The sequence below is a fragment of the Papilio xuthus genome, unplaced genomic scaffold (assembly GCF_000836235.2).
Source record: "Papilio xuthus unplaced genomic scaffold, Pxut_1.1 DF828142.1, whole genome shotgun sequence".
NCBI classification, from domain to species: Eukaryota; Metazoa; Arthropoda; class Insecta; order Lepidoptera; family Papilionidae; genus Papilio; species Papilio xuthus.
The window spans coordinates 4,535,376-4,562,043 of NW_013530507.1; the positions used below are offsets into that span (position 1 = coordinate 4,535,376).

The following is a 26,668-nucleotide window of genomic DNA, read 5'->3' on the forward strand; positions in this document are numbered from 1 at the left end:
TTCATTTCATCCAAGTCGTGTGCGCTGACATCGAGGAGAAGGAAACAATCAGTAAGTCAGAGTACGAACATTGCGCTAACTACTGTCCTATCTTAACTAAACATTAAGTACAATTTGGTGCTCAAATTTTATAATGTAAGTGTTAATTATTAAAAACTATAGAATTATTTATCTACAAAATTCGAAAAAAGTGCTTCAGTTTTGACATTTGTTATATTTCTACATAGCATTGAGATTGACATTTTTGACCATATGACGTTTAATCTGCAAGCTCTCTAGTTCCTATTCAATGAAATTCGTACTGTAAGTATTAGCTCCTAAAGGTATTTAAACTGGCTTTAACTGGTATCAGACTTATTAAGTATTACAAGATTCAAACTTTATGGTGACTCGTGGTTGTGATAGCGCTTTTCTGCTAGGGCCTATAAAACTCTCAAGAGGGCTGTTTCTTGATAGACAAAGATGTGATTTTGCGAGCCGCCATAAAGTTTGTACAGCACTATAACACTCCGGCTACTGCCGCCTTGAGCCGGCGCTGAGGCCACAGGACGCGCTGTGCTATGTCTACTAGATAAGTAAGAGAGGATGCAGCTCACGCCGCGTCTATGTCCCCTCCGTGCCTCTCGTTAGTCACACTATTGTCCGTTATATTTCTGTTGCCTAGAAAAGGAAAAAACATCTATTTAGGTAATGTTTTCATTTATCATTATAAACCAAAGTTTTATCAAAGATTTTAGTTACTTTTGCAGGGTCCGCGATGCAGTGTGTCGACGACAGTGCCGGCGTGACATGCGGCGCGCTGCAGCCGGCACCAGGAGGGGTAGGTGCGCTTGTCCGTGCCGCAAAGCGTGCGCCGCGTCCCTCCCGCCCCGCCGCCCGCACCGCACGCCCCGCACGACACGCAGCGCGCGCCGCTCGCGCCCCCCGACACGCACCGCTGTCCACTGCCGCACCTGATTGACGCGCAAGTCGCGTTCGCTGCAAACACAACACTATACTTGCCACAGTAATCTCAAACAACGCCCAATAATAATTCGTCCATCACTATCGTCTTTTGAAGTTCTTCTCTTATATTTAAGAGCTTTAGCCTACCTATACAAGATCCCCTGTAAGCTAGCGGCAGTGCGCGGCCTCGCTCGCATGCGGCGCGGCGCAGTGCGCAGGCACCGGCGTAGGTGCGGCCGTCGACCGCGCAGACAGGCGCGCCGGCCGTGTTGCACGCGCCGCACCGCGCACAATGCGCGCCGAGCTCTGCGTCCAGTACGCACCGCTTGTCGCCGCCGCACCGCACGCCCTCACACGTACCCACTACATGGACAAATATACGTTATCATTTTAATACATTCCTCATCAAATAATACGTAATGTTATTGTAAATTTAGACACGTGTCATAGCAGTGGAGACTCACCGCAGTTACAAAGTACGGAATACTTATGAGACTACGCATACGATAGACTATTTTCATGAAACAATCCCTCTTTTAAACGTACTTGGAATTATTGGAAGATAACGTTAAAACACTTACAAATATATTTTTCCTTCTACCTTCAATTAGTAAATTCGAAATTTCAATAAAACCGAAATTATATCATACTTGCACAGATGTAATTTACTAAGAAATTCAACTAAGAAACGTAATAACATGATGTAGTTACTAGACGAAGTAGAAATCTATAGAACAAGCGGACGAGACTGGATAGTACTTAGTACCGCTTTCCTTGGGCCTAGCTGTATCGCGTTGCGGTTTATTGCTCCTGTGACAACACTGAAATATACACCGACAAAATATTACTGCTTTAAAGTTAACATTGCCTTTTCATTTTCTTTCGAAATACTTCGTTAAAAGTCTAATAATATTTAGACAAGACTATAAAGGATAATATGCATTTGATGTACAAATTCTTTTTGTCTTTGCCAACTCTATTTATCTATGTATGACCACAGATCTAATAATCCTAGTTTCCTCTTTGATGCAATTAAATTCGTTTAGACATTGAAAAGCGAATATCGATTTTCTATCTGACGTGACTTCAATAGGGTTAAAAAGTCTATTTTAGATATCTGTGGTAATAATGCGTTAATAGTAACTTAGTTATGCTTTTTTTCTATAGAATAAAATTATAATGAACTTCTTTAGTTAACTTGTCAGGTAAAACAAGTTATAATATTTATTGGCGCTAATTAAAAACGAGTATCGTAAGTTGTTTTGAATCTATAACTAGGCTAATAGGCTTTACCGGTTATTTCTAAGATAAGACAAACTGAAATAACGACCAACGTTCACCTCAAATTTGCATCGGCCGGGATATTTTAAGGGTCAGCCAATTTGCATGTTGCTGTTGCGAGCGCACAGGTATAGCTCTGGATATAAGCCAAAAGTTGAATAATCAAGCCCAGATTTTCCTAATAAATATATACAGCGATAGTTACGTCAACCTTTTTGGCAATGCTGGTCGATTTAACGGAACCACGTTTCCACGAATATGCATAATAGCTTGCATTAACTGAGGCATTTGGCAAGCGCACGGTGCAGATTGTTCCCAAACTAATTATAGAAATGCAAACATAATGCTTCTCAAATTTAAAGAACTATATTTAGGACGGATTGTTTGGTCTAATGCTTAAACTATTAACTTCCTTTACGTACGAAAATTCCTAGAATTCATACGACACTAATATTATTTAATCTTACTATTATTATAAATGCGAATGTTTTGATGGATGTTTGTTTGAAGGTATCTCCAAAACGGCATTATGGATCTTTCTATTTGTCATAGATGTAGAACATAGTCTGGAAGAACACATATGCTACTAATTAAGTTTTTTTTGCAACGCTGACGGAGTCGCGAGCGACAGCTAGTTGTCAGATAGAGAAGACAAATTAGTAGACTTTTTTACTGGCATATCTATGAAAGTCATTATATCACATCTACAAACAAATCCTGAATTAGTAAATGATTAATATGTTTGCAATGTTTATAAAACAAAAAATCAAAAACGAAAGCATGAACTCAGAAATAAAATTCTTGTACATAACTACAATGAAAAATGATTTTAATATTTACATTTCAGAAGCTATGTGGTTCTGTTTGAAAGAACGATCAAAGGTGGAAATAAATGACAAAAGGCATGTTACAAACAGACAGACGGAAGTCGATATCCGTCACTGCTGTACAATGTTGCCTCGGAATCTGTCTGCCGGTGTCAAGTTTCCACCGCAATGTATCTATTTAAATACACATACGATTATAAATATTCATGAAATGACGTAAAGAATCAATTAATAGCAAACAACAAACACGCATGTAATTTTACCTACTTCAAGTTTTTCAATTATTCCAGTACTTAAGAACAGTAAATTTCAATTAATTTATTATTATAACTATTTATACTAACGACTAGCTGGCAACCCCAACTTCGTTCGCGCGGAATCAAAAAAACCTTAATTAGTAGCCTATGTTTTTAAAAGACTATGTTATTTATCAATGTCAAATTTTAGCGAGATCCATGCAACCGTTATAAAGATACCTTCAAACAAACATCTATTCATCTATCCAAACATTCACATTTAATATATTGGTAAGGTTACAATAATTTATATTATGAATTAATTTCAAAATGCATAACCAAGTAAGATTCATCATCATTAGCTCACTATACGTCCCCAGCGAAGGGCACGGAGCCTACCCTAAGTTAGGGGTGACTAGGCCATAGTCAACCACGCTGGCACACCAGTCAATTTCTTCTCAGATATGTGCAGGTTGCATCACGATGTTTTCCTTCACCGTAAGAATGTCGGATAAATGTACATATGTTAATCGGAAATCGAAAAACAGATTGGTACATGGCGGAATTAGACCTGCAGATTACAAGTCAAGTGCTTATCTCCTGAGCCACCGACGCTCTTAACTAAGTAAGATTAACAAAAAATTTATTGAAAAACGTAAAATAATTCTTACAAAGAAAACAGGTTGTACCACCTATAATTTATATACTGTAATCAGTTACCTCAGAACTCTGACATAGAATTACGTATAAATAGAAAAAAAGCAGGACGTAGTTCAGTGTATAGTAGCGTAAAATAAAAATACTACCATAAAAACTCGATAATGATATATTTTCAAAGGACTCTCACTTAAGCGAGCTATTCGCGTTTATTCATGCTACTTGATTCACTTATTCGAGTTTGTGCGAGATAAGAAGTAGGGGAACCATTCACATGCGTGCACCCCGAAGCGTATCCGCTATACGTTGCCTGCATCGTAATAAGCCACTGACCACTGATGCCAATATAGATGCAAGCTTTTTATACGCAAACTTATTAAAATAGAACATTGAATATTAAATATCAAGCACTAGCTGTCGCCCGCGATTCTGTCCGCGTGGAATGTAAAAAAAAATAATTAGTTCCTACCAATTATACGAATTTATCCCTAGACCATCACGAACATTTCAAGAACAAGGTAAGATAAATCCCTTCAGCAGTTCTCGAGTTTTAACGAGACTAACGAACAGCAATTGATTTTTATATATTATATATAGAATATAGATTATTGCTGATTAAAGCGCCAATAACATGAAGGTAAGGTCGACGAAAAACAAAAGCAATTTGACTTTGGAATTTTCTAGATTTAGCGACATTTGTAAACAGATTTAACGAAGAATTTTGTTAGTCATTGCAAGCTTAATTTTGTGATAAGAGATGGCTTATTGCGGATTTACCGCTTTATTTTGCGCTATCAGTAAACTAACTTTTTGAAATTTTCCATAAGTTATTGTTAATGTCAAAAAGTAAGTTTGTTTCTCTTGCTTTAATGCTAGAGACGGCCAGTTACTTTGAAAATTACGAAAATATTCCTCAGGGCCTACGTTTTATTCCAAAATCACTGCAAGATAAGGGCTTATCATATTTATAAACAGTAAATATTGCTCAAAATTTGAATCATATTACAATTGAATTGCCGCGTAAGCTTGCAGCTACCCATGCGATACAGGATCCTCTTTTTTGTCCAATGCTTGCATACTTATTCATAGCCGGTTGGTAGATTGGAACGTTACTCGGAATTAATCAACCTTCGTGGAGGTTTTTGTAAAATAAACGTCCGAGACGGGAGGGCGGCGCCGCTGTCGCGTGGACGACTGCGTGCGACACTCACTAAAGCCGATGTGCGCGCGCGCAGCGTTGCAATCTTTTTACCATTACTTAGGTACTACTGAATTCATGTGATATTTTTATTGCAATCTTGTGAGCATAAATTAAATTTTTACCACAAGATAAGATGCATTACATTTTAGTTTTCAATTTAGAATTATTAGTGGTTAACACCTACTACTATCACATTTGAAATCAAACAGGTAAATAACTACCTTTTAAACACGTTTCTCTAGTTAAAATCTAGACACACATTTAAATAATAAGCACACGCAATAGATGTAGAAAATCTTAATGTGAAACATTCTCATGTATATTAACACAATTTAGTTAAATAAAATTTGCCAAATCAATTCTAACCAGATTAAAGGATGTCTAACCAAAGATTAGTTTGAGAAAAAGCATCGGGATTGTAAGATAATTTAAAGGATGACTAAAAGACTTAGTTTACTTGTAACATTATAAGGATATTTGTTACATTGTATATTAGTTGCTAGGCGAGGTTTAGCGTCGGGGAACAGCCGTTTGGCGCGTTGTTACCAACCAGACAGTTGTATGTAGCCATTACCATGTCGGCATGACATTATAATTAATAATCAAGTTTGTAAAGACCGCATTAGTAAACGTTGACGATGAAATTATTATTTAAACTTAAAGCAAGCTTTAGTTCACGCCTTCATAATTTGTACTTTGAAATGTTTTCGATCTAAATTAATTAAAGCCGTGATTTAATTACATGTTTCGATATAAAGAAAATTATCGACAATTGAAACTTATTAAATACTAGCTGTTGCCCGCGACTTCCTCCGCAAAACTAAATACTTAAAAAATTAAATCAATAGTAACCTATGTGTCCTTTCAGACTTTGTTCTACATATATGCCAATTTTCAGCAAGCTACATCCCGCTATTTTGGAGTTACTTTCTAACAAATATCCATCCATCCATCCAATCATTCGCATTTATAATATTAGTAAGATAGTAAGATTTACAGATCCAATTGTCACTGTTGAATGCTCTCATCAAATACAAAGATTATAAAATGATATTGTAACTTTAAAAAGTAAAAAATTTATTCTTAAAATCTGGTTTATCAAGGCTATAATAATGACAAATTAAGAAAGATTTAATAATCATGGCCAGTTATAAAAATTTTACAAAGTTAATATTCAAATATTGTGAGCAGATAATTAATACTATTGTTAATCCGTTGATTGCTTGTCAATATTACGATAGAATTCTGCAGAATAATATTAGGTTATCGATTCAATTCTTCACGCTTTTCGTTAAGCTTCACGGATTACATTATTCAATTACTGGCAATCTCTTAATTACCAAATATTTTTCAGCACACATGAACTGTGTATTGCAGTGTTCTCTTTTGCGATGTAGTTATACACATCAACTTCCTACTGAAGGAATCGGAGCCCTGTCAGGGTTCACTAGACAACTACGCTGGTCCAGAGCGGGTTGACTTCACACACTATAAATTTCATCGTAGATATATGAATGTTGCATCATGATGTTTTCTGTCACCGTAAGAATATCGGCTGTACATATCTAAATCGAAAAACACAATGGTACATGGCTAGGTCCTGCCGATTAAAAGTCAAGTGCTTAACCCCTAAGTCATCGATACTTAGTGTGTTGGTTTGCCTTAAACTGATTCTTTTAATTTAGTTTGTTTTACCTTGACAGGGTCCGGGATAGTCGAGGGCGAGATGTTTAGCGGGGCGGCGGCAGGCGCGACGGCGCAGGCGGCATAGCGAGCGGTACGTGCGGCCGTCCGTGCCGCAGACGGGACCCGCCCGCCGGCACGCGGCCGCGCACACGCACCGCGCGCGTCCCCCGCGCACCGCACACCGCCGGCCCGCGCCGCATCTCACTCCAGAGCATGATTCTGTAAGCAATAACATTGATACTACTACGATATTACAATCAACATATGAAAATATATCTCTGCAGTAGTTTACAAAGAGCCTAAACGGTTTGACTGAAGTCCAACATTCTCATTCTCTACCATATTTTATTTATAAATTTTTCAAGTATAGCCCATACTTTGTCATTGAGAATTCATTTAATATGAAAGAAATGCGTGTAAATTACGGTTGTTTACTTTAAAAAATATTTTTTTTACATCTTAAGCACGAAATACACTTACGTTATCAGCCCGAATAACCGGATATTAAATTTATTGCTGTAAAAAAATTCTAGTGGCAAATAATGTAGACAAAAAATATTAGCCATTTTTTTTGTGTAGGCAGTTAAACCAGATCGACACTTCTGCTTTTTCTTATTTACATATGAGTGTTGTTTATGTGTAATATAATTCTTTACTCACACATAGATAAATATCCTGTCTATATTGAAATTAAATATATTGAATAAAGCACGACACCGAGAAATTACGAACTTGGTCAATTTATGATTGGATTAAACATTTTATAAACTGTCAGATAATTAGTGAAATGTACGCATTTTTACTAACAATTATTTAATTAATTTATTTTTAAGTTATTACTTCGAAACATTGTGGGGAACCTAACAGTATTAAGTTTAATTTGACTTTTTTTTATATCATAAGGTGGCAAACGAGCGTGCATAGACATAAGCAATTGCATATGCGTTGCCTATCTTTAATCGATGGAGGAAGGGATGCACTAAAGAAAATATTTTCCGTTCCCATGTATCCTCTACTTTAGAAAAACTTTCCAGAAAAACTACTTCCACTTCCGATTCTTTTGTTATAAGAGAAAGAAGTGGGGAAAGGGGACTAAAATAATCCTCCGGCACGCAAAGTAAAATTATCAATAGTTGAGATGCCTCTTTAGATGAGATTGAAAAAATGACGAAGTTCAAAATGTGACGGTGACATATTTAAATGCAAAACGATTAGAATCGACTATGATAGATGGTAAGGAGATTCAAGATAACTGCAGCCTCATGTATTATTTTAGTGTGGGCGGCTTGTTTAATTTATAAGGTTAATATTAATATTATACTATAATATATTTTGGTGGTTCCAGATTTCTCTGTGTCTGACATTTGGAATCACAATCACATTAAATCTATCGTAGACAATAATAGGAATGTGGTCAAAATTCTAAATCGCGCGTTCCTCAATCGACGTGTGTAAATAGTCCGATTTTGAAAAACGGTTGCATTTGTTTTTTATGTTGTTAAGTGGTCACTAAGTGCGACCATTAGTGTAGATTAAGTATGAGCAATTTACATATCAGCCGCTCTATTAAGACTATGTGTTCGTAATCATCATCTTCATTTTGTTTTAAGGTTTATTTCTAAACATATAAAATACAATTGTTTTCATCTTTATTAATAAGAAATAAAAATTATAACAAACATTAAATTATTCAAACTTTCGTGAGACATTATACTAAACTGATATATAAACACGGCTAAACACTCACGTATATTCGTCCGGTGGCGGCACCGACTAGTTTCGAGCCTATCGGGGGCCCTTCATCAGGATGAGTGGTACTGGTATTATTTCGCGTAGTGCCACCGGACGAATATACGTGAGTGTTTAGCCGTTTTTATATCAGTTTAGTATAACAAACATATCTAAACAAATTTTACCTTCACAAAGCTGTTATCACAACAGACATTTATATATCATCCGTTCCTTAACAAATCCATAGACAGTAATTTTTTTTTATATCATAAGGTGGCAAACGAGCTAGCGGTCACCTGAAATCGCTGAAAGCGACCGTTGCCCATAGACATACGCAATTGCATATGCGTTGCCTACCTTTAATCGACGGAGGAGAGGATGCACAGAAAGAAAATATTTCAGTAAATGACATAGTCAGTGACACGTATAAATATAATTTCTTATTTCCATTGAATTCGTCTATACGTTCAGTTGATGAACGTGTAATTCCGAAGTAGTCTGTGCGCCGTCGTATCACCTGTATTGTTAATGTAATCCGACCATCGACTTTCCGATTGAAGACGAGATTTTAATGAATATGAAATAAAGAGATTATCCGAAATATTTACTAATTCTACATACGGCTTTAGCAATATAAAGTACTAGCTGACGCCCGCGATTCCGATCTCGCAGTAAAAAACTAAATAAGTAGTCTATGTGTTCTAACAGACTATGTTCTTCATGTGTGCAAAATTTTATCAAAATCCGTTAAGCTGATCTGGAGATATCTTCAAACAAACATCTATCCATCTAATCTCTCCATTTATAATATTAGTAGGAAGTAAGATGAATAATAATTGAAAATATATTTAACTATTTTCTTAAACAAAAAAAGGAAATTTATCTAAGCTTTAAATAAACAAAAAAATAAAATTTAAAGAAGTATATAAAAATAATATTTTAACAGTCAAACCTGGATAAGCGATACAGGATAAGCAAGAAACTGGGGTTAGAGAGAAACTTCTATAAGCTAGACAAATATCATAATATCACAAGAATCATAAGGAGAAGAATGAGATCATCATCATCACCATCATCATCAGCTCACTATACATCCCCATCGAGGGGCTCGGAGCCTACGAACGCAGGATAGATGTACATATGTAAATCGGAAATCGAAAAACACATTGGTACATGGCGGGATTCGAACCCAGGACCTGCTGATTGCAAGTCAAGTTCTTGACCACTGAGCCACCGACGCTCATCAAGAGTCAGATACTATCTCATACTTCAAGGGAAATAAATTGTTATTGTCTCAACAAATTAGTGTTAAATCTTTGCAAGGTACACATGATGCACATAACAAGATGTTAGTTTCAGAGGGCACAAACATTCATCGAATGTATCTGTCTGTAGATATACTATGCCTTTTTCTAAAAAGCAAACTGTGAACGTATATTATGTGTGTCGTTAGTCACTCGCTCGCAACAATAGCGACGTCGTGAATGTATGAATGATGACGTATGAATGAATGAATGAGCCGACCACTTTAATACGGCGCCGCGTCCTATCGGCCGATGCACCGCCGCCCCATTTACAACAGAAGCAATACCAAATGATCGTCTATTGTCTCTTTTATCTATACAACCTATACATATTAATAAAATTGGTGTGTCTATATGTATAATAATATAAAAAAAACATATATGTACACATGATACGTCTACGGAGGAAACGAAAAACTTTTTTAATCTTTTTTTTTCCTTATCGGACATGTCAATCCCATAGTTCCTTTCCTTATAATTTAATAAACGAGCTGGCACAATCGTACCGCTGCGATTGAAGCCTGGTCGGACAAAATAGTAAGAATTAAGACAATATCATTGAAATTAACTATCAGTTCTGCGAACAGCAGCTCACGATCCCTAACCAATTTTTAAAATTTTTGTCTGTGTCTATCTGTCCGCAAGGCCAAGTTTGCTCCGGGTTATCTCTGGAACGGCTTTACCGATTTTTATGAGATTTTTTATTTAGACGGAAATGTAGCTGAGCTGATGCACGAGATAATATTATATGCTACTTATTAAATTCTGTGCAAACGAAATCGCGTGCGATCGATAGTATGTAATAAAAACAGTCTCTTCCCTACGTATACAGATGTACCACAATAAAGTTAATAAAAACCTGGGGATTCGCGTCCAATTTTAAGTAATAAACGTAACGACTTAAATGTTAGGGTTAAGATTCAATAAGTTTTATGCAAATCATAACCACTATGGAGTATAATCAGCTTGATATAAATAAAAAAATGTAGTTACACTCCGTTACCCATGCGAAGCTGGGGCGGACTGCTAGTATACACATTTATAGTTAGTTACGGCTGGACGTACTGACTGTTGATAGTTCTAACTATAATAATATTATATAAGAGGCGAAGATTAGATAAAGGATAAATTCTTACCATCGCATGCGGTGCAAGGCACGCCACCAGAGAGCGCCTTGTAGAAAAATATCTGTCCGCTGTCGAGGTCGCGCGGGCTCCAGGCGGCGGGCGCTCGCGCGGCGCCGGCGCAGCACTCCGCGCGGCCCACGCGTAGCGCCGCCACCGAGCTGCAGCGCCCACCACGCTCCATCCCCGACCAGCAGATCCCGGCTGCACAAAACACAAACATTAATCTCTTAGCTTAAATACAGTCAAAGAATTAAATTCCCCCACTTTGTATCGTATATCGGATACTAAGTTATTTAAACAATATATACAACTCGGAGAAACACCAAATGAAGATTGAATAGAACTGTGGTCAATTATTGGCTACATAAAAGAAGATAATATATTTATCAAAAAATATACATGTTTACAAAATGACTAAAAACATCTACCATTCACGTGTATAACCACTGAGTAAGTAAACTTAGAAAAATCTTGCAGAGTTAATATCTTGACCACGAAGCAGACAAGTGTGTTACTAATAATATCTGGGAATTGTAGAAATAATGACTAAGTGTAATTCGAACTCGAGACCTAAGTTACGGCGGGCTCTAATCGCTGCGCCCGCGGCGGTCACGCGGGAGAAATGCTGAGAACTTTGATATATGTATCTATAAATGATAAGTGCTAGTAGCAACGTCAAGACCAATCAACTCAAATCAACTATGTAGAATAAAGAAATCAACAACTGCGACAAAGTTAAAAAGCACTAAGGATCTCCCTTAATGTAGAGTTTGAGATTACTATACTATGACACTAATTCACTGCTGTTTTAATTGCTCCTCGGCGATTCGCATTTGTTTATTGACTATCTGTTGCCCGCGACTCCGTTCGCGAGAAATTAAAACAAAAACAAATTTAATTAGTGCCCTATGTGTTCTTTCAGGCTATGTTTTACATCTATGCCAAATTTCATCGAGATTCATTGAGCCGTTCTGGAGATACCTTCTAGAAAACATCTATCCATCTAAACTTTTGCATTTATTATAGTAAGATAACAATAGACCAAAATGTCCGCATCCATTTGTATGGATGTAGACATTTTAGTACTTACTACTAGCCATTATCTGCGTAGTTTCGTAATGTGAAATTTCCGTAAACAAAGCAACAGTCACTTGTCCTTGTTCTCCTTGGGAACTGGTATGCATTACCGTCGGATATGTCTGGCCAATGTATATTTTATCAATGAATGAACCAGACAAATTACTATTTAAAAAAGGTATCAACCTATATTTACTACTAGATGGCGATTAAAGGCAAAACATCTGCAAATGTAGATATCTATGAGGCAACGGTGACTTCGCTATATTGGCTAATTCAAGAGATCGCTTGTCCGTTTGTCACTTTTTGCAGTTTAAAAAATTACTACATGAAAAAACCATTTATTGATATAGAAACTGCACTAAAAACCTAATAACGTAATCAATAACTTGTTACATAGAAAGTCTAATTTAACACGCATGATGACAAATAGTATTTCTTTCCTGAAAACACGATTTAAATTTTATATACCTTCATATTTGTAATTTGCACTCTACTTATAATCGAGTTTTTTATTTATTTATTTTTTTATTATTTATTAGACAGCGGAAAACATCTATCACAATCCCGGATATGATATAAAAGGCTCCCTGAATTACGCTACACGTGGAGACATTAGTTATGCAAAAAAACCAGTTGCGTTAAAAATATTTCGTTTATCCAACGACTCATAAATTCTTTAATTCTTAATAAAAATATCTTAGAATAGAATTTGATAAATGTTTTATGATGATCAAATAAAGAGTTAAAAAGTATAGTATCACAAATATAATTTGACCCGGTAAATCTGACAGAAAATATGAAAAACCTTCTGAAAATATGAAAAACCTCTGATAACACACAAGATATTTCGACTACTTTAGTTAATTTTTTGGTAGACCAGAGAAGTTTGTCGTACTATACATGTTATGTAATGTAATAGAAGAAATAAATTAACGTTTGTTCAACATGAAAGAAAATAATAAATTAACTTTTTGTGGTCTTATAAAATTGTATGACATATCACAATTACTGCAATATAACTGCAAGATGTGCATTTAGTTTACTCTGCAACAAAGCATTCTGTTGTAAGGAAATGAATCTTTTAATGACGTAGTAACAAATACCGGTTCCTTACAAAAAAATGTTCAAAAGCCGGACTGAATTATTTGTTAATGCGGTAACGGCTTTTTACCATTTCTTTCGGACTACATAACTTTTATTTATAAAAATGTATTAAAAGCGTTGTTACGATATAAGACTTATCAACATTTTCTTTTACTTTATTTAATGGTGGAAAAATAAGAGATGGTCATATAGAGTCGTAAAACTATTATAATCGATAACATTGAAAACGGCTTAAGAGCATTGGGATAGGTATGTGGCAATATATTTGTATTTTTATTCATATTTGATAATAAAATAAAACCGCGTGCGCAGCGAAAGCACTTAGACTTTCTGCGATGATAAAAGTACATACAATCGACGTTTCAAACTGAGCATATTAAAGGCAGATGGCTCGATAGCGTCGGATCGAGGGCCGCCGCCGCTCGCAGCCGGCCGGATTCCGAGAGCCGAGCCGAGAGGTGAGTCACGGCGCGCTAGACGCTCCACAGACACTATGCACGCCGCGCCCGCGCCGGCGCACCCGACCCCCTCCCCCCTTGTCCCTCCCCACACACACACCACACAGCCCTACAAGGAAATCCGATCGAATGTACAACACGCGCCTTTTATTTTCACCATGTGCTCTCCTCATTGACTTACAATCTCCTCAGACTGTCTCAAAGTTTAGACGTTGCAATCGACCGATGAAATAACATCGTATTTTTATTACGACCAAAAACCGTTTTAAAAGTATCTCTGGCAAATCAAATAAATTGTCGGATGGAAAAAAAAATGTTTACGACATTTTTATTATTGTTACATGCGAACGTATAATCCACCGCGCGAGTAAACATCAGCAGGTATAAATTTAAAAGAATGATAAGTGTTTTGTATTGGAATAGACCATTCGCCTAACAGCTTTATTTTCGGTTAGAGGACAGACGCGTACGACGATTCAAATAGATTTTTTTTACATTCAGTCATCGATCATGAGGGCACGTGTGCGTTACATTACGTTGTTAAAGTACACGTATCGGTGATCGCCGGTAAAAATGCAAATGAAACAGAATAATGATTTTTGCGGCGGATTGCGGCGTCGAGCGGCCGTTGACTCGCGGCCGGACGTGGCGCGTATCTTATCTTTATAAATAATTATAATCGGAGGCCGTCAGATCTGTCAGTTTTGGCGCCACTATTTGGCGAACGCGGATCCGGGCACTAGCGAATGGCATTGCCAACTCTCCAAAGTTATTTCCGTGGGTGGCTTCAACGTTGTGCATTTTTACAAGGAAATCGGCTTTGAATTCTAGAGCAAAATATTGTTCAACTGGCGCTCCATTTATATGACGATTGTTATAAATTGTAAACGATTGTAGGCGTCAAGAATATGGCGCCGAGCGCAATAACTTGTGTAATATCGATTGCCCCGACACAAGGCATATTGACCTGCACTTATGTACATTTGTTTAAAATTAGTTTAAATTGCTTTATAGAAACTTACTTACATATATTCTATCATTGAACGTATAGAGCTGTTAAGATTTACATTAAATAAAAATCATAACAAAATAAATATTATTATTTTCTTATTAAAAGTTTCTATGTTTGTTACTGAGTACTATACGTTCAAACGCTTAAGCTTATGCGACATATTTTCCATTAATGCAATGAAGGATTAAAACCTGCGAAATTAGATTTCACAATCAGTTTTCCAAACCATTATTCTATTAGTATTCAGTTGGAATTCATTGTAAACATCGTCTGGCATGAAGACGCAAAAACTAAAAGACAGTAAATCATCGGAGCGGCGTAGTAACGAACATTGTGTCCGGAACAAACATTTGGCGGCGAAAACATTTTCAGGTATTTTTATTACTTACAAAAAGTCACACTGCGCTAGCGCCTCGGTTGTTGACTTTTTTTTACATTTTCTATTTCGCGATTAAAGATCTGAAGATTTATTCGTTTTGTATAAAAGGTAATATATGTTTGCAATAAAAAGTATTTTGGAAAGTAGACTTTTATTAAAATGCTATTATAGAAAAAAAGATAAAATACGTAAATTTTCTCATAAGCCAACGACCAAAGAGTTTCTCCGAATCTAACATTTTAGTTGTTTACTTTAATCATCAATAAATTAAAAAGAAACACAAGTAAAAGAATTACCCTGTTTAAAAAACAAAAACATTTTCTTCCAAATAATAAATTCGGTGTTTCTAATCTACAATAAACAACTAAAAAATAAAAATAGCAAGATTAATTCGTTAGTATGAAAAGGGTCAACTACAATTTGTCAATTTGTAAACACGAGAACTAAAAATAATATAATATAGCTTATTAATAGTCTAAGAACTATCGGTAAGGCCTTTCACCTATCGGATAAATTCCGACTTAACTCACTCTGATACATCTGAACTATTGCAAGCTTGTAAAAAAAACAAAATAAAATATATGTATTATATAATGGTTTAGAAACTTCCTAATGAACGAAACAGTTGTTCGGCCGATCTCTTCGGCGGTAACAATCGTTGAACATGCCTGAACAGTCGTCAATTTAATTTGCAATGTAAATGAGTCGCTCTATTGTTCGAGTGTACAACAGATTAGCGAATATATTCGAAGCGATCGAGAAAAACAAACAAGTCGTCACATCGCCGGGACGCAAATAGACTCGTGGCCACTTAATTCATGTCACCCACTCTCGATATTTGTGACTATATGAATGACACTAGAATAGACATCGCTTCTAGTACGTCGCTGTTAATTATATCCACCGCTTGTTTTGATCCGTGACAGTTTATCTCACGCGACGCTTTACACTGGAAGTGATTATCAAATATAGCTTAAATCGTCTATACGAGTTGAATACTTTTCATACTAAAATCCATCGCATTATACTTTATACTGTGTCCTGGAAGTGTCTTTAACATAATTCAAACATATACTTTCTCAGCTCCGTACGTTGTATATTTGTCAATAGATTGTAGTTACAATTACTAAATCCATTTAAATTGTTTCTAGACGAGCCGACTCTAGACATCGAGGGCTGTTATAATAAGATGCATTATTCGTCTCGACGAAAGTTAGGGTCCCTAATTTAAAATTGTGATTGTCTGGCAGCCTTCGGTCGACCTAGTTTTCGTTTCTGAAGGACAGATTTAAGCAGGTGTCTGGGGCAGAAGTATATTTTGCATAATGTGATAACCCTCCGTCTAGCCGTTTGATTATTGAAATAACTTGTCTGGTTACTGAATAATTTCTTGTTCGCTTTCAAATTTTATTTTGACTAGGGAAAAAATTAACATTACAAACATAAAGTAAAAGAGTTTTAAAGTAAAATAATAATCTGGGCAAAAAAATCTTTACTTATTATAATTATGAAGAAAAATGTTTTATTTATTAATAAATTAATATTTTTTGTCGTATTATACTTTATTGTGGTCATTGTATCTTTTTAAAACTAAGGGTGTTTCTCCTTTGTGTGTAATCTTATCTTACTTCTTACTAATATTATAAATGCGAATGTTTGGATGAATGGATGTGTGTTTGAAAATATCTCTAGAACGGCTGCATGGATCTCGCTGAAATTCGGCATAGTGGTAGAATATACTATGGAAGAAAACATATGCTACTAATAAAGAATTTATTTTTTAATTCCGCGCGTACGGACTCGCCGACGACAGCTAATGATACATATATCAAAGCATTCAGTGACTGCTAATATAACAGTCAAAAAGATGAAATATTTTGACAGCAAGATGATACGCACTGTCACTCCGTAGATATGGTATGATACTCCGAAACCGACGGGAATCGAGGCACGGCCGTGAGAATTCCTGATTGTTTGCCAACGCTTTCTTCGAGACTTCACCGCTAAATGTTATATTTAATTGTACACACGGATGTGCAGCCGATGTATCGAGTCTCATTTAAAAAACGGAAACTCGGAAAATTTTTCCTGAATTAAAATTCCGCGAAATGACGCGAGCCAAGAAATGCTCGTCAATCATTTCACGAAATCTTTAAACATTGAATGAAACTTTCATTGAGTTGGATAACAAATTCGAACACATCACCGATATAACTTCGTATCCAGAATTATCAGACTTGTGGAAGAAAGTTGGTAAAGACGATTGATGAGTTATGGTCATGCATAGACTGAAGAATATGTAAAAAGGGTTAATAAATTGTCCTTAAAAACAAACAAAAAAATATCTTCAAATATGAGAAAAGTTGCCAGTTATTCCGATCAGCAGTAATTATAGTTTTAATATTAGCAAAGACAAAATATTTAAGATAAATCATGAAACTGGATCGAGTCGAGTGGTCTGATATCGCCTACGTAATGTCAGACACGCCGTAATTCATTGTTCAATTTGTCATGGAACAATGCAACATTTGAATTCAACATCCACGACTCTGAACCAGGCCTAATCAGTCAGCCGAGCGCCACGCCGCGCCGGAGCGCCCGAGGCGGTTGCGGCCTACATTTACTTACACTGCATTTACTAAGAGTTTCACATATTCTTGATATACCAAGAGTTAATATCACAAAGTTCAGTTTAGCAGTTGTATTACGTTAAGGGATTTTGTACATGCCAGTGTTTGCCCACGATTCCACCTGATGTTAAGTGATGATGTGGTCGAAATATGGTATGTGATAGCTTAGTAAATGCATATTCCATTGTTACGTTGTTTGCACTAACAGTGCAAACTCTCTTATCATCTGACCCGTAATCTTCTGACACGTAAAATTGTGTCAACCAATTCGTTTGTATAAACCAAACTAGTCCAGTTATCTAAAATCTTTACTTAATTCTAATTCTATTGAAGTACTGTTATTTTTATAAGTTTTTAATCATGTGCATAAAAATATAAATCGTCTTTTTTTTTGGAGTTATGATATAAATATCAAGGCTACGGTGGATGCCGATCTGTTTATGCTTGACCTGATATTAACAAACAAGTAATTTCAAAACAAAACAAAAACTACAATCTAAAATAACCATCATAAATGAACTGCAATAGACGATGATAAGTTGTTTAATCATTATGATAGACGTCAATTTATCAATATTTATTACTGTTGACTACAAAGTAATGGTATATAGATCATTACATGATTTCTTGTGAGGTACAAATGACGCTAGATTTCTTGTAGAAAAAGTACGCAGTTTTGTCGTCATGCTTTTTTATTTTTAGAAAACCTTTAATTTAGATATAAATACTAGAGTTTTAATAAGAATATATTTTTTTCTTAGCAATTTTGATTTTGATAAATACAAAGTTGGTAAAATAAAATCGTTAAGTATAAATAAATGTACACATATTTAAATAAAACCCTAAAATATGAGCATTTATTTTACAACAATAAGTATTGACTCGTATTTATGTTTAAGACAGAATTTTTCGATTCGTACAATAACGAGTGCGTCGTCAATGTGCCGACCGATGCAACCCGACAGTGTCAGTAGTGATGTGACTGTAGACTGCGACATAAAAACGTCGATAAATTATATTATAAGCGTAGAGGTAATTCTGTCGGCACTTTGTTAAATCGTTACAGACAAAATATTTACTAGTCGGTGATAGACATTCATTTTTCAAAGAATTATTTGCGTGTGTGCAGGCGGGGCGGGGCAAACATAAATCTCGCGAGGCGATTGAATGCAAACGCGTAAGCGTGCCCGTGCGCATAATTCAAAGGGGCGATCACCAGGAATCGTTGTTTGGCATGCAGACGGCCGCGTTCATTCCAAAGTAATAAACCCGTTAGCGGCGACGTAATATGCATATCGGCAACCACTAAACAACACATTTCAAGCGCTGAAACATGCATAAATATGTTTAAGAATTTACACATGCGGACTCGATGCGTCGTGCTAAATTCGAAATGCTATAAAATGAGCTTCTCAATTCGCATAACGACCGCACGTAACTCGGAGGCAGATACTAAATGGTCGTTTATGGTGTGACTATATTACCAATATTCCTGGTAACATTTACTGAAACATATTCTCTATTACAATTACTTAAAGGTTATCGATATCGATAGATTGAGTCGGAGGTCGTCACCAGCCCGCAGGTGCATTGTGGTCTGATAGGCGGTTCCTGGCGAATGATCGGCGCGCCGGCCAGCCGACCCGGCTCTTTAATATTTATTTACACATGCAAATACGTTTCGTCCGCCCGAAACTGCGACCGATGCGACTCCGAAATGACTATAAAATATCCTGAATCGAAAATTAGTTTCTTATACGCACGTAAGCAATGAGTTGCAAGCGGACGAACAATTCAAGCATAAAGTTTCCATGCTTATAATGTATTTTATTCATTCATTTCTTCAGGCTATATTTCTTTGGCCGCACCTAAAAATAACGTATTCAGGGTACGGGTACTTTACGTATGAGCCCCACATTATCATATCGGTTTGAACATATTTTTAAAAAAATTTCGTTTGATTTAAAAAAAAACTTTTAAACGGATGCTTTAAGTAAAACCATCGATAGTGGTGTTGTAAAATCTGCTTTTTTTGACTATCTTATGCAAAACTTACCCTTATATGATAAAAAATTAGATGAAATTTTTATTTAAAAGTAAGACTTTTTACTTATTCCCTTTTCTCTAGAACTGCTATAGTTACTATCACAAGTGACTTGGAGCGATTATAAAAGCATTTTGAATGTAGATATGTAATTTATAAGGCCGATAGAAACGCTCTAGTCTATAAGCGGATGTTTTCCAGACAGACTAATAATTTATTGAGTTAAGTGGATATTAAACGAACACTGTTAGGTGCTAAACGCTAATCATTACGTTCAGTCAATTCAACTATTTTTATCGACATGTAACAGAGTAATGCTGAAAAACAGTTTCGATGTTATGAAGTGATGTTTGAAAATTATTAAACGAAATGAATCCCGGTCAAGTGTGCAACGAGTTTTGCAATTTGCGACATGTGAAGAGGTGTTTTAAAAAGTAATATTTATGTTCTTTCAATGAAATTACTTTGATAGGAGTTGCATAAGATTTTTTTTAATTAGTACGTTTTTAAACCAACTTTAAAAAAGCAGTTATTAATTCGACTGTGCATTTTATTTATATTATAACGTGGCGAACCAGCAACTGAACAACTGAATTTGCCGAAATAGTAGAGAGAATACTTATAGTTTGAATATAAAACATATTGTCCATTCTGTTTTGTCAAAGATAATGAGAAGGATGACGATATATTTAACACAGGGATTTTGGTTTCAGAAACCAACGTTAAGAGTTTTACAAAGGTCTTTAATTAAAGCATATGTCCAAAGATTTTGAATTTACAGAATAATATACGTAAATACCGAATCTGTCTTACTAATCTTACTAATATTATAAATGCAAAAATTTAGATATATAGATGGATGGATGGATGGATGTTTGTTAGAAGATATCTCCAGAACGACTCAACGGATCTTGGTGAAATTTGGCATGGTCGTAGAACATAGTCTGGAAAAGCACATATACCACTAATTAAGTTTATTTTAATTCTGCGCCGATGGAATCGCGGGCGATAACTAGTACGTGAATATTATAGCATACTTATAAATCGCTATTGAGTTCAATGGACGATAACCAATCAATTACGAGTAATACTGCAAATGTGTTTTTGCTACTTGAAACAAAAGAGCAATTTCGCCCAATATTTGTTTTAGCCTATACCCACTCTACGCGCGTATTTTACGGACTTTGTAGTTCAGGTAGAGTTATTACACACATTTACTTTAGGCTAGCCACTACATGCTACCGTCGAGTCCTAGGATACTTTGGACATATTGCCCGGAGAAACCCTGACAACCTAGACAAATTGGTTGTGGTCGGAAAGATAGAGGGTAAAAGGTCACGGGGTCGATCACCTACTTGCTGGTCCGATCAAGTGCAGGCTATATTGGGACTTAATATCACGACTGCCCTGAGACAAGCCGAAGACAGGACGGCGTGGACGCAGCTGGTCGACACGGCCGTTGAAGCGTACCAGGACAAGCACGACCTTCAGTAATGAAGAACACGAAGAAGAAGAATTTTAGTACATAGTGATGTGCACAAAAATAATCCTTTGAATTACAAAAAAAAACGATATATCCTTTTTAAATCGTAATCTTCATAATTATTTTAATCATATCACAGTAAATATCTAGATTTAAATATTTATTATACTTAATAATTTTTATAAAATCTAGCTGTACTAATATTATAAAGCGGAATAGTTTGTTTGTTTAAACGCGCTAATCGACTGGTCCGATTTTAAAAATTCTTTTTATGTTGGATAGATTTATAGAGGAAGGTTTTAGGCCATAACATTGCTAGCCACAACGCTGCGATTAATCTTTTTTTTAATTCCGTGCGGAAGGAGTCACGGGGGACAGCTAGTCGACTTTAAATGAGTTTTAGGGATAAAAGTTGTTACAAAAACATTTATGTTAAACTTGTCAAGTATTGTGACAAAGTTTGGATAGAGTTTTCTTTTAAATTAAAAGTAAACATAGAAAAGAATCAAACCACAATAGGATTGTATTAAATATTTCATACGCATGTTAAACATTTTTAAATAAGTCCATGAACAATGATAATTGAAATTTTAAAAAGTTAATTATAAAATTCTTAATAAATTCAACCGTATCATTAAAAAATAACTTGTACCAGTTATTTTATAAATAAAATAAATTGTCTATGATGAATTATATTTCTTTTGTAACCATCTCTACTATCTTGTTAACTGGTTAATTGGCAATTAATTAAAATTTTTACATTTAATGACTTGACTTGTTAGTGTTTTTTTAGAAAAGAAATATTTGAGTAACTTAAATATCTATGTATATCATACAAGATGCCTTTCAGTTTAATAGGGTGGCCAGGAGTAATAATTTTTTTACATCTGCCTTCTGCTTAATAAATGCGAAAGTTTAGATGAATGTATGGATGGATATTTGTAAGCAAGTAACTTAAAAACGGCTTAACAAATCTGGATATAATTGGCACAGATATAAATTACTGTTTTAAATAGCGGATAGGCTACTTATTATAGTATTTTTTTTTAATTTCGCGAATCGAAATCGCGGGGCAAGCTGGTTATATAATTATGTATGGTATATTGAGTTATCTTAATGCTCTTTACTATACCACAGCCAAAATGTATTTTTATTATTATTATTTTAATTATTTCTTATACGAAAAATAATACAATATTGCGATACCGAACCAGAACTGAGAACCAATAATTATGTACACAAAAAACGGTTTTCTTATCTGGAATTTTAATTCGAATTTTGCTGTTTACCAAACATTTTTATTTAGAGTTACAAAAAGTTTAAAATTAAATTATTTAACGAATATATTTTCAAATATATAGCTTAACAATAATTTTCACACAACTCCTAGTAGAAACAAATTGATTTATAGTTCGGTATTTTATTTTTAATTACTCAAATAAGTTTTACCAAATACGTGTTTGATTATACTAATTTTAATGTCATTTATTTAAAAAAAAAATCACAAGTCGTTTGCACATAACATGTAATTACATTTGTCTAACATTTTGTTAATTGCCATGTAAACAAGTACCGATTTAAGCAAGTAGTGATATTTGTTTGGTCCATGATAACGTGTTCATTAACCGTCTCGCCGCGTTATCTCGAGTGTGTTATTACTCAAATTATGACCATTTACAGCTCGTTCCTCATGTCTTTGATAATTTGAAGTGTGATATTTCTGATTTATTTGTTGATTGCGCTCAATAAACTATCACTTATAATATTTGTTATCACTTTATAAATTTTCAAATACATAAAAGTAAATGTTTTGGATAAAAACGTATAAAACTAAATAAATTAAGCAAATACTAATTTTAAATATAACGAAATAATAATTGTTGAAAATTTCGAAAAAATATTTCAACGTGATTTTTTTAAGAGTTTATTGTAGAAGGTGATGTATGAAAATGTATGATTTTGTGTACTGACCTGCCGCCGGGCGGAGGACGAGGGGCAGCACAAGGAGCGGCAGTAGCGGCAGCCGCATGCTCGCGCTAGCGTCGCATGCCGGCGCGGGCGCTGTGCGCTCGCCGCCCGCCGCCGCGGCACTGTGCCGGTGCCGAAGACGGGCGCGGGCCGCGCGCCGCGGCACGTGCGCGCCCCGCCTGCAACAGGTGACTGTACAGCCGCGTGTCCGCGTCGCACTCGCACTCGCCTTTGCCCGCGCGGTACCGCCCCTCACCATCGGTCCTGCCCCACCGGAGCGCTGGCGCGGACTGAGCCTGGCCCGAGAACCGCACCCAGCGCGCCCACACTGCAAGCGGCGGAGTGGCGGTGGCGGATGGCGCTGCAGCGCGTGGTGGCCGCCGCGCCGCACGCCGTGTCGACGACCGCGCCACGCGCCTCCCGCGGCCTTCCGCCTCCGCGGAATGCAACGCGCCCTACTCATCGCGCATCTCCAACGCAGCCCAACAGTACTGCATCTCCTCATTCTAAAATCTAATAACAACGCAACGATTATATTTTGTATTCAATTGAAATAATTTTGTAATTAATTAATTTTAAAATTCACTTACAAGCATTAAATTAGCCTCATTAACCGAGCTTGAAATCGCTGCCAATGGATCAATGAACTTTGCGTCAGTTAAGCGTTGAAGTCTTTTCAAGGGCGCTTATTATACGACAAAAAAGCTCGGTAACCGCTTCAGTAAAAACCGATCGTCGTTAAGTAAATCCGATAAAGTGAAGTAGGATCAAATGTTATATGAGTCTTGATGGTCTCGTCAACATTTATATTATATATAGTAGTATATCTTTAAAGTGGAAAGGAAATTATCAAAAGGAAATCGTCGTTTTACCAGTGACTAACGATTTCAAAATCGCGAGTTGTCTGCGGAGCAATTATTAGCAGCAATAATGGAGAGTCCGCCTTGATTACAGCCTCAAGCACATGTAACATGCACCCGTGGTTCACATGGCGGCAGGAAGCAGATAGTTTTATTGTCCCTGCATTATAAATGTTAAAAGCTAACGTAATAAATCAATAAATGAGTTACACTCTCACTGTTTCCTTACTCCGTATGTGCATAACATTTATTGATAGAGAAAACGGATTAATTCCCAAAGACACAAGAATTTATATCATGTTTTGATGCATTTTTACTCCACCTAATAAATACAATGTTTCAAAAACAACCAACGAATTAATCTTTCAATGTTAATGTACGCATTTATATTCATTGCATTATCATTTTTACAATTTTTTATACTTAAAAAACGTCCTAAATATCTTACTCGTATTCTTTAAAATATGACTTAAAGGCTCTCATATAAATGTTAATAATAAATAAAACAACTTATATACTTCACAAACAACTGCGTATTTTTGTAATAACTCTTGTGTATTAAAAAAATAATATGAGATTGAAAAACCTATTGATATAGGGAGCAAAATGACAAAAACTCTAAGAGATTCGAGGATAAAAAGAAATAAAGGTGTGTGAAGCCATCGACAAAAGCTAGTATTGCATCAATGTATTTTGCGGATTTCAATTTATTTATTTTTAAACGTGTTGCGTAGCATTCACATGTCTTTTGTCTCTTTGGCACAACTCCAATTGCAATTTGTCGGTCGATCAAGGGGCTTGCTACAATAACAATTGGCTATTTACAACAATAACATGCAAGTAGCATGACGAGAATTGAATTTATCTTACTAATAATATTTTAAATGCAAATGTTTGGATGTATGGATGGATGGATAGATAGATAGATGGATGTTTAAATTATTCAAACTTTCGTTAGGCATTATAATAAACTTATATAAAAACGACTAAAACACTCACGTATATTCGTCCGGTGGCGGTACCGACTAGTTTCGAGCCCATCAGGGACCCTTCATTAGGGTGAGTGGGACTGGTACTATTTCTCGGACGCGGCCCGTCGCTCAGAGATCACAGATGGATGTTTGTTAGAAGGTATCTCCAAAACGGCTGCATGGATCTCACTAAAATTTGGAACAGGTATACGACATAATCTAGTAGCACACATAGACTACTTTTTTTTTAATTCCGCGAGGACTAAGTAGCGGGCTACAGCTAGTTATGGTATAAAACACTCCAAGGGAGAATGACATCGAATTACACCTTACTCTCTAATATATACAGCTAAAAAAACCATAGTAAAACACATATACATAGAAAAAAGTTTTTAAGCTTGTAAATTATGTCCTATATAGAATGAATTTATTTACATTACTTTCACATTTCACATTAAAAATGTAACAATTCCTTGAAAATATTCGAGAGAAGGAAATCATTTTCATTAAAGTTACAGACTTGATATAATAGGTTACTGAAGAGTGGTCAACGGGGATACGATGACTGTAAAATTTTGCGTTTGTAATATCATATGATATCAAATTAACTATAAACAGTTTTATTAGTTATTTATGTCAAACTAATAGATTTTATATGATTTGTAATAATAGAAATAATAAATACTTCATAATATTTTAATATCGAAGCGTATAATTTCTTAAAAGCTTTACACAAGAACTGCTTTTATGCCCCAACATAGATATTTCAAATCGACCAAAACAATAATGTACAAATCATTAATTACTGTCAAATTAAATCGTTTAAAAAACCTCTATCGTGATCTTTGTGTCCTTATTTGTGTAAAAGTCATTTTTTATCTATGGTCGGATAAAAATAACAAAAGACATTCGCGACGGATAAAATGCATATGTCTGCAACGTACAGACAGGTAATAAATAAAGCAAACATATCTCAATTAATTACCGTCCGACATCGGAAAAGGAAAAACTAAAGCCAAATAAAAATGTCCCATAAAAACAAAAACATGTGAGCTTTAAGATTTGGTGTCAAAATATAATTTTATTATACGACTACCTATCGGCCCCGACCCCGTCTGCGAGGAATTAAAAAAAATTATCGACTAGCCTATGTGTTCTTCGAGACTATGTTCTACATCTGTGCCAAAATTCATCAAGATCCGTTGAGCTATTCCGGAGACACCTTCTAACAAACATCCATCGAAACTTTGACATTTATAATATTAGTTGAAGCGTCAATAGCCTAATGGTTAAGGTTACGGATTTCCGATCACGAGGTCGGAGTTCGAATCCCGCCATTCGACTATTGTCGTAAACCATATCCTAGCACAAGCATACAGCTTAGTTGGAGTGGTAAAAGAAATATTAGTAAATTTGCAAAAAAATCTGCTAATATTTTAAATTAAAAAAAAAAGTTTAGTTTACAAATATTTTTAAAAAATAAAATAAAATCTCTATCAGATATCAGACTTGAAATTATAAATGATTCAACGTGAAAAACCATGATAAAATTTAGCAAGCTCAAAGCAAACACAATATAGACTGGTCAGCTATACGAAAGACACTGGCAAACAATAATGAAATTTTGTATAATTTTATTTACCCAGACGGTTTTAAAAGTGTTTTTATTTACACATCTATTAAA

The 26,668-nt window shown here is 35.6% G+C and overlaps 1 protein-coding gene across 1 annotated transcript; it reads right to left on the reverse strand.

Moving 5' to 3' along the window:
* LOC106113992 (follistatin-A) lies at window positions 1–23,412 on the reverse strand. Its single transcript, XM_013307050.1, has 6 exons — window positions 23,157–23,412; window positions 11,005–11,196; window positions 6,843–7,052; window positions 1,093–1,308; window positions 742–978; window positions 1–660 (listed from the first exon to the last, which is right to left on the reverse strand). Exons 1-6 carry the CDS (start codon window positions 23,410–23,412, stop codon window positions 593–595), a joined length of 1,179 nt encoding a protein of 392 aa, XP_013162504.1. The 3' UTR covers window positions 1–592.
* Window positions 23,413–26,668: the final 3,256 nt, after the last annotated feature.

Coding starts and splice junctions, on each gene's coding strand:
- LOC106113992 (XM_013307050.1), bottom strand. CDS start 23,412: ATGGTGAGGGGCGGTACCGCGCGGGCAAAGGCGAGTGCGAGTGCGACG. Junction 979..1,092: donor TTACAGGGGATCTTGTATAG/GTAGGCTAAAGC, acceptor TTGTGTTTGCAG/CGAACGCGACTTGCGCGTCA. Junction 661..741: donor GCATCGCGGACCCTGCAAAA/GTAACTAAAATC, acceptor TTCCTTTTCTAG/GCAACAGAAATATAACGGAC.